We start from the raw sequence: 9,246 nt of genomic DNA, 5'->3' as shown, positions 1-9,246 counted from the left end.
TTTTAACACACCCCCCTCACGTGTGGACTAGACTCTCCCTCAATAAGGAGACCTAACACGTGTAGAGATAGAACTCTGATACCATGTAAAATCACAACTTGTCCCTAAATCTTTTTTTCTTCGAAGCAAGTATATTGTTAATATATAAAAAGTTACAAGATACAAGAAATAATAGAGTGGGAGGCCCCGACATTCATTCCAAACCAGCTAATACAACACATGAAAAAGTAAATAAAAAAAAAAAAAAAAAAAAAGATGGATTTGAGGCTAATGATTTGACCTCCACCTATTTGTCATAAGGGGAAGACGCTTGAAGTGGTTTTGATACAGTCTGATAAACGAACTATAATACTATGATTGGACTCAGTGAATGGATTTGTGCTACAGTCGCCGGTCTGGACTGACTAAAGGATACTTTCATTACCTTTTTTCCACAATACTCAGTTAGGAAGAGTGATAACATAGGAAGATAGTAAGCGAAATAAGAGTCAAATTCTCGGCAAGCGACCTCCGGAACTGTGGTGGTGTGTGAGGACCACGCGCCACATTAAAAGAGTGGAGGTTGGTCAAATCTAAGAGATCCAAGGCTGTTGACCCCAAAAATGTAGCGCGTGGGTGGCATACTCACCCAATGTGTGGTTTAAGCCGCACATGAGACGTGTGTTCCACTCTTTTCGACGATATGTTTCTGCCATTCAAATGATCAGCGGTTGGGGAGTCTTGCAGTGTGGTGTGTGGTGGTCGTGGGTGGCCGAAAAGCAATAGATTGGCACTTCTTCGTGCTACGGATGAAAAATGAAGGAAAAACCGAAAAAAGGAAAAGAAAAAGAAAAAAACATGATAGGATAGTGTTGGGACTTTGCAAACAGGAGGAGGGTCTAGAAGAAGAAAGTAATAGAAGAAGAAAGTAAGATTTTTAGGCCTTCTCTAGAGTTCATTTTCACTGGAGAGAGAAACAAAGATAGCTGTCCCAACGTGCCTTTTGTTCCAAAAATTTAACTTGATGAGAAGAGGTAGATTTAATTATTTATATTATATTTTTAACAATTCCCCGCACATGTGAACCAAACTCCCTCTCGATGATTGGTCTAACATATAAAATATTTAATTAAATAGGATAATGTAGAGTTGAGATTTGAACTCAAAACTTCTACTCTAATAATATGTGAAATCACTATTTGTCTCAAAAGTTTAAGTTAATGGAAAGAAATAAATTTTATTATTTATTTTTATATCTTAATATTATATACAATCATAAGTTGTACAAATGCCGTACACTCATTTTGAAAAAGAGGATCCACCATTAAAAAAATATTTTTAAATGAATTTCATATTTACTCATTTTTTTAAAAAATGAATGTGTGATATTTGCATAATCTTTTACTGCAAATATCATTTCATTTTGTAAAACATTGAAAATATAAAGAACTAATATGAAAATTAAGTAGAGGATTGGATAGTGAATTGAAATGAGATAAAAGTTAAATAAAATATTGTTATAATATTATTTTTATTTTTAAAATTTAAAAAAAATTAAATTTTTTATTATATTTATATGAAAATATAAATAAATTATAATAATTAAATAAAATAAAATAAGACGAAATGCTGTCTCAATTCAAATAAATTGTAATAGTTTTTTTTTTTTTTCCTTTTTTCCAACAGTTAGTTTATGTTTTTTAAAACAAAACCGATAATTAATAGTTTTTGACATAGCCGTCAGTTTATTAATCGACTCAGAGTGAAAGGCCTCAACGTTGTCGGATTGTCATCGATTATACTTTCAGACACTTCACGCTTGCTCTCGATGTGATAGGAATTTGGAATTTGGAATTTGGGATCCCTTTTTCGTCCCCACACTGCTGAGTTTTCCGAGACTTGTCCCTCTCGCGCTAGACTGCTAAGTTTCCGAGACTTTTCCCTCTCGCGCTAGATATTAATGAATGAGGAATCAGCTGCCACACAAAAAGAGTAAAACCGAGAGAGCAACAATACTACATCAGCTGCCACACAAAAGGAGCAGGACAGAGAGCGCAACACCACTACATGCTCCCCAGATTCTCAACAGAATGGATAGTGATATTTCGGGCTGTACACACTTGGGGGCAATATTGTACATTCATTTATTTTTTATATGTAGATGGTTATTATGTCTCCTGTATAAATAGGCTACTGTACAGTTTTACGAGATAGAATTCTTGAATACAAAACAGAGTATTTTTCTCTTCATCTCCATTGTTGTTCTGCAACTTTTCTTCTAGTAAACCAGACCTTCACTAAATCTATCACTAGACGTGATTACGACCTCAATTATTGACTCCCTTCGGCACAAAAAATATTAAATAATAATAAAGACTAGCCACACAGCCTAAATCCAGCTTAGAAGTGGAAAAATCCCCATTATAAACCACTTCCTAGAGATTTAGAACCATTTATCTTTAGCAAGAGGAGAAGATAATGGGTCGGAATGAGGTGGAGGACAAGGTGCAGAATGTCGTTGATCCGGAAGATGAACATAATGGTGATCCGGGGGACAAGAAGCTCAAACAAGAAGTAGGGGAGATATCGGTGGAGCGATTGTTTGAAGATCAAGAGGTTCCGTCATGGAGGAAGCAGCTGACCAAGAGAGCCTTCGTGGTGAGCTTCTTCCTGAGCATACCGTTCACCTTTATAGTGATGAAGCTCAACCTCACCACAGGTATTATACCTTCCCTCAATGTCTCTGCTGGTCTCTTGGGGTTCTTCTTCGTCAGGACATGGACCAGGTTGCTTCAGAAATCTGGCCTGTTGAAGCAGCCTTTCACCCGGCAGGAAAATACTGTCATCCAGACCTGTGTTGTGGCTTCTTCTGGCATTGCCTTTAGTGGTATGAGTCCCCCTTCACTCATTTTACTCATCTCTCTGGTTCATTACTTCTTCGCTACATCACCATTATTTGAATGTAATTTTGGAATTTTTGTTTTTTTTTTTCCTAACCAAGCAACTCGAGTAGAGAACAAGCTGCAAGTTGTCCGACGGGACCAAAGTACAAGTAGAAATGAACCTTTTTTTAATCTTTTTTGTCACTCATAAACTCAACCAGGAATCTCTGGACGGTATGGAGCCTAGATACCAGTTTTGTTGGATTGTGTTAAAAGCATAGTTTTATATATATAATTAAAAAAGCATAGTTAGGACCAATCAATGATGGTTTGGAGAATATGGGATACAAGAGTTCAAAATATCATAGGGAAAATCCAAAATTTGATGGCAGGATAGTATATTCAGAGTTTATTCTTCTGAGATGGATTTGAAGAACCGTGTCTCAATGAGTTTCATGTCATAAAAAAAGGTTTCCAAACTGTCCCTTGTGATAAAGGAGAATTAAAAAACATTAGTGTATTGTTCCGTTTTACTAAAACATATTCACCTCTTCCAAAGTGTTTAGTTTTTAACAAAGTAGAAAGAACCCGACTTTCCCATAAATAGACAAACAAATAAATTTTTATTTTTGATAAGTCAAACAAATAAAAAATAAGATGACATGGTCAATTAAAGCGTTCGAGTGGAGACAACAATTCACTACAAAAGATTGTGTTTGCTTTCTCTGTATCTATCCTTCCCTCTGTGTTATACATACAGTCAGTTTTGGTCTGCATCTGGTTTACTATTAATAGAACTAGTCGACAAATATAAGATTGCTGCTACTCTGTTAAGCAAATACCAGTTTCTGTTTACATCATTCTTTCATTAAAATTTTTGATAAGTACTGATTGCTTCATTTCTCTTGTATCCAAATTTTAATTCATTACAACACAATTTCTTTCCATAATGCATTTTATATTTCCCCCCTTATATCCGTTTCTTTTTAACTGTTAACATGGAAGAAATTTCCTGATTCATAATTTGTGTATCCTAAGTAAGTAACCAAAGTTTAAAACTTCAATAACAGTAAAGGTCTAAATGAAGCTAATAAACTATATCAGTGGGATGTTTCAGCTCTGTTCATTTTGGGAAAATTGAGATTAGAGCTTTAATTAACCATAACCTGCTTTCCTATGCAAGTTTCATATGCTAAGACTTGACCACATTGAGGGACTGAAAAAAAAAAAAAAAAAGAATTCTGTTCATCCAATAATTGCAATAGCTCAGTTTATTTTCTGAGGCAATTGGTGGTCACTTTTTCTTAGGTTCCATCAGAGTGCTATATCCACTCAAGTCCATGATCCTTATTGGTACAATTTATTGTTAAGTGTCAATAACCAGTCTGATTTGTGATGAATTCTTATACATATATATATATATATATACACATATGCCTGTGAACATGAATTCATTGGGATTATGGACATTTTAAATCTTTCTTTATATTTAATTGTTAAAAACTATGTCGAGTTTTTCAAACTATCTGAAAACTAGACTATGAATGACCTAGTTTGAGTGTGTTGCACAAAGATTCTGAGTTGTGATGACTAACCTTGAAGTTTACAACCATATCTCATGATGATAGTCTGACCCAATCAATATCTCATGAGTAAAATTCATTTTCTGTCCTCTAGAAGTAATATTGTTTTCCTCGAACTAATAACTTTAACTTGCAGACTGAAAACTACTACTTTTAATTGATTTGTAATAACAGGAGGCTTTGGAAGTTACCTCTTTGGAATGAGTGAACGCATTTCGAAACAATCGTCAGATACTCATGATTTCAAAAACCCTTCATTAGGGTGGAGCATCGGCTTTCTCTTGGTTGTCAGCTTTCGAGGACTCTTCACGGTGGTGCCTTTTCGAAGGGTATGTGGCAGCATATTTATGCTTGTTCTGTGAAATGTGAAGACATGTTATGCTTGTGGGGGTGGGGGTGAAAAGGGAGCAAAAATAATTCATTGAACAGAACAAAACCTTATCATATTCCCATTTTTCTACAATGATATTGTTTATTTTGGTTTCAGATTATGATCATGGACTTCAAACTGACGTATCCCAGTGGTACTGCCACTGCTCATCTCATCAACAGCTTCCACACTCCTCATGGAGCAAAATTAGCAAAGTAAGGCACCCGACACTTGCGGCTTCTGGTTAAACTTGACCCTATGGAAATTATAAAAGCTGTCTTCTTTTATTCTACTTTACAGGAAACAAGTCAGAGCATTGGGAAAATTTTTCACCTTCAGCTTTTTATGGGGTTTCTTTCAATGGTTCTACACCGCTGGAGCAGACTGTGGATTTTCAAACTTCCCTTCACTAGGGCTCAAGGCATATAATTATGGGTACATCTAGAATCATTCTTTTTCTTTCCTCTTAATAAAACTTTGTTTTACTTGATGCAAAGAACAATTTTCATTTGATAAGCATTTTGCTCAACTAAACCCTACTCTCATTTATGAATGTTTTGGCTAATGTGGAAATATGATTATTCCCCAGATTTTATTTTGATTTCTCCGCAACATATGTTGGCGTCGGAATGATTTGCCCCTATATCATAAATGTATCAGTGCTGGTGGGAGGGATTCTCTCTTGGGGCCTGATGTGGCCTCTCATAGAAAATAGGAAGGGTGACTGGTATCCTGCAAGCCTCCCATCAAATAGCATGTCTGGTCTTCAAGCTTACAAGGTAAGTTCCCGCTAAATGAGACAGCTGTACCACTACCACCTCCAGATTTTCATTCCTTGTCAACACTTTTCAAAATATTGAAAACTTAATTTATATCCTTTTTTCAGGTATTTATTGCCATAGCCTTGATCCTGGGTGATGGTTTATATAACGTTTACAAGGCTCTAAGTCAAACCATCTTAGGCTTGTCTCATCAGCTCTTGACCAAAAAATTGAGCTCCGAACTCCCTGTTTCAGACCATTCTTCACCTAAAAGCTCTCAGCTCTCATATGATGACAAGCGTCGCAGCCAACTCTTTCTCAAAGATCAAATTCCCACATGGTTTTCCATTGGAGGTTATGTTGCTATTTCTGCAATCTCTATAGGCACTCTTCCACATATCTTTCATCAACTCAAATGGTATTACATGTTGGTCATCTATATACTTGCACCCGCATTGGCTTTCTGTAATGCCTATGGTTGTGGGCTTACTGATTGGTCCCTAGCATCCACCTATGGAAAGCTGGCCATCTTTACCATCGGAGCATGGGCTGGTGCTTCACATGGTGGAGTACTTGCAGGCCTAGCAGCTTGTGGAGTTATGATGAACATCGTCTCTACGGCCTCTGACCTAATGCAGGATTTTAAGACTGGTTACTTAACACTGGCTTCACCGCGTGCCATGTTTGTGAGTCAACTAATTGGCACAGCAATGGGTTGTGTAATTGCACCTTCTGTGTTTTGGCTCTTTTACAACGCTTTTGATGACATTGGAAATCCTGGAAGTGAATATGCTGCACCATATGCTATTGTGTACCGTAACATGGCTATTATAGGGGTTGACGGCTTTTCAAGTCTACCAAAGAATTGCCTTCTCCTTTGTTACGTGTTCTTTGGTGCAGCCATTCTGATAAATTTGATAAGAGATAGAGTGGATAAGAAGTGGGGAAGGTACATTCCACTTCCAATGGCAATGGCAATACCCTTCTACATAGGACCATATTTTGCCGTTGACATGTGTGTTGGAAGCTTAATACTGTTCATCTGGGAGAAGATAAACAAGAGCAAGGCTGATGCTTTTGGCCCTGCAGTAGCATCTGGTTTGATCTGTGGCGATGGGATATGGACTTTGCCTGCTTGTATCCTTGCCCTGGCTGGGGTCAAGCCACCGATTTGTATGAAGTTCTTGTCACGAGGCAGTAATGGTAAGGTGGATAAGTTCTTAACATCACAGGCCTAAGCTTATCATGTGATGTCTTAAAGCTAGAGCATAAAAGGACTTTGTAAAATATCCCTGATGTCTCTCTTTCATTTTCATTTTCTTTTTCTCTCTGGTGTGGATACAAATCTAGTAAAGCAGTCACAGATTCGATCAAGGAAAAATGTGTTTGTCATATTACAATATCAAGAAGGTAAATATTGGGGACCCATGGATCCTCCATTAATAAGGAATGGCCCACCACATCTACATGTTCTGATATTCTAAGGGCATGGCGTTTTCTATACATTGTTTATTAAAAGAAATTCTTAGTTTACAAAAGAATTAGAAAAGAAAAATTAATTTACAGTCTTAAATGATTTGAAGTGATATGTTAAATTGTAAAATATTTTTTTATTATATAATAGATTAAATATATGAGACACCAGAAGGAAAAGTAGGAATCTAGAAAAATTAAATGTGAATATTAAACCACGGAGGCCACGGGTTGGGCTAAATTTTAGGCCACGAATTCATTATGACCTTTTAGTTGGGCTAACTTCTAGGAATTATTAGAGGTACTTGGGAGTATAATGTGAAAAAAAAAAAAAAAAAAAAAACTAGCACCATTGTTTTAGTTAGAATTTTTAGAAATTTTTAGAGTGATAAAAATTTCTGTGATGATGTGGCACCAAATGGCCCAATCCGGGCTTGACACATGGCAGCCCACTTTGCTACCTCGTTAATTAAGGCCCTACCGCCCAAAACTTACCGTATAATGATCTTTGTTGTTCCAAATATATGCTTAAAGTCACTTTCTTACTTCCTTACACTACCATGCCTCACAATTAGTAAAAACGTTATACACAAGTTTGTGTGTGTGTGTGTGTTTTTTTTTTGGGTCAGGTTCTAATCATTTTAGTTAGGCAATTATTAGGAATTTAGACCTAGTTAGTGATTACAATAAGTGAGGTATTAGGAGCCGGACGGGTGTTTTTAACTATTTTACACCTATCACTAATAAGAAGACACAAAAATTAACAATATAATTACATAAAGCGAGTTTTCATTAATTTTGTCGCCTTCCCCAAACCCGATCTCTATTCTCCTGTCCCTCCCTCCCCCCGCGCCCCTTGGTGAGCAAACTAAAGCTCCCTTTCTCCTCCATCCCTTTGTTTCTCTCAACTCTCTCAAGCACTAGAGTTATTGGAGCTTCACTCATGGCAAAGTGGACAACGCGATATGAGTTTTGTTGATATTTTTTAGCTTCTTTTCCATTTTAAGCGGTGTTGAAATTATATCTTATTTGTTCTTAACTAAGGCAAGTCTCATGAAAAATTTCAAAATCATAATTGGCACTACCCACATATTATCCGTTTTTCTTAATTGAAAAAACAGAAAACGAGAAATTAAAATAATGAAATGACTCAATATGACGAAGATGAGGAGGGTGTGGATAGAAACTAGGGGGATGATAAGAACCATTGAGCTACAATTGCAAGAACCAGTGGATGATGATGGTAAGAACTAGTGGGCAGTGACAGCAAGAACCAATTGGCGTTGAAGGCAGATAGATGTCGTATGGATCCATGATCCTGATCTACTTAAGCACCGTTCTAGGGCCCAGACCCAACCTCTGCGTCTCCAGAATGACCAAAAGAGAGTTTTTGAGAGAGAGAGAGAGAGAGAGAGAGAGAGAGAGAGATTCATGGGGGAAGAAAGAGCTTGACGGCTTGCCAAAGGAAAAGCAACGTTGGTAAAATGAGCGTTATTAGGTGTATTTGCATCTACAGCAAGGATATTAAAAAGCAAATGTGGCTTCGTATCACTGGAGAGTGTAAAAGGGCAAAAAACACCGTACTGGTTTGAAGCTTCTCTCTTACAAGAAAGCTGGAAAAAAAATCTAGAGTGAGGGTAAGATTTTCAAGCAATCCACCTCTCTTTTCTACTGTAGCATGCCTTCCCTTACCACCAATAGGGTTTATGCAGTATGATTAATTGTTTTACTTAAATTCTGGTCAGTAATATCATTGGAATCCAAGGTTACACATTGGTCACTAAGATTGAAACCAGGCACCTCTTCTAGCCTATTTTCTATCATCTCCCTGCTATAGCTCACACCACTTTTCCAGCATTCACAAGGCAGGTATACACCCCAAAAATTACTCTAATATGAGCTTAATCATGAGGGATTTTGGTGGCTAACCATTGTGCAACAAAAACCTGAAATGAATAGGAAATTTATGACTCGAGGACCTATGCTTATTCTTTCATTTACCAATGTAGAAACTGAGAGCTCTAAAGTGTGGTTGTCTTCTTCCTTCTTTTCTTCCAAACAACTACACTTAGTTTGAGACATCAAGCCAAACCTTCCATTTGTTGTAAAACCAAGAGAGAGGAGTTAGTGAGCTTGTGATGGAGAGTCTTCATTTGTGAGCTCTAGTTCTTCAACCTTGTAAGTGATATTCTTTTCCT

The 9,246-nt window shown here is 36.9% G+C and overlaps 1 protein-coding gene across 2 annotated transcripts; it reads left to right on the top strand.

Annotated features, from left to right (window-relative positions):
• Positions 1–2,187: 2,187 nt before the first annotated feature.
• On the top strand, positions 2,188–7,078 carry LOC122299293 (probable metal-nicotianamine transporter YSL7). 2 transcript variants are annotated; one of them, XM_043109441.1, is made up of 6 exons: positions 2,188–2,866; positions 4,619–4,773; positions 4,932–5,029; positions 5,115–5,249; positions 5,404–5,593; positions 5,701–7,078. In XM_043109441.1, the coding sequence occupies exons 1-6, from the start codon at positions 2,458–2,460 to the stop codon at positions 6,811–6,813; spliced, it is 2,100 nt and encodes a 699-aa protein (XP_042965375.1). In that variant the 5' UTR covers positions 2,188–2,457; the 3' UTR covers positions 6,814–7,078. The 2 variants fall into 2 exon arrangements, with proteins under 2 accessions (XP_042965375.1, XP_042965376.1); XM_043109442.1 differs by lacking the exon at positions 4,619–4,773 and having other exon boundaries at positions 2,818–2,866.
• The last annotated feature ends 2,168 nt before the right edge of the window (positions 7,079–9,246 follow it).

Source organism: Carya illinoinensis, chromosome 16, assembly GCF_018687715.1.
Source record: "Carya illinoinensis cultivar Pawnee chromosome 16, C.illinoinensisPawnee_v1, whole genome shotgun sequence".
NCBI classification, from domain to species: domain Eukaryota; kingdom Viridiplantae; phylum Streptophyta; class Magnoliopsida; order Fagales; family Juglandaceae; genus Carya; species Carya illinoinensis.
Note: the sequence above shows the minus strand (reverse complement) of the source record. Positions and strands in the feature narration are given on the sequence as shown.

Excerpts from the sequence above, each read along its gene's own strand:
- LOC122299293 (XM_043109441.1), top strand. The coding sequence starts at position 2,458 with ATGGGTCGGAATGAGGTGGAGGACAAGGTGCAGAATGTCGTTGATCCG. Across the intron at positions 4,774-4,931 it reads CGGTGGTGCCTTTTCGAAGG|ATTATGATCATGGACTTCAA; the intron begins GTATGTGGCAGC and ends TTTTGGTTTCAG. Across the intron at positions 5,594-5,700 it reads CTGGTCTTCAAGCTTACAAG|GTATTTATTGCCATAGCCTT; the intron begins GTAAGTTCCCGC and ends TCCTTTTTTCAG.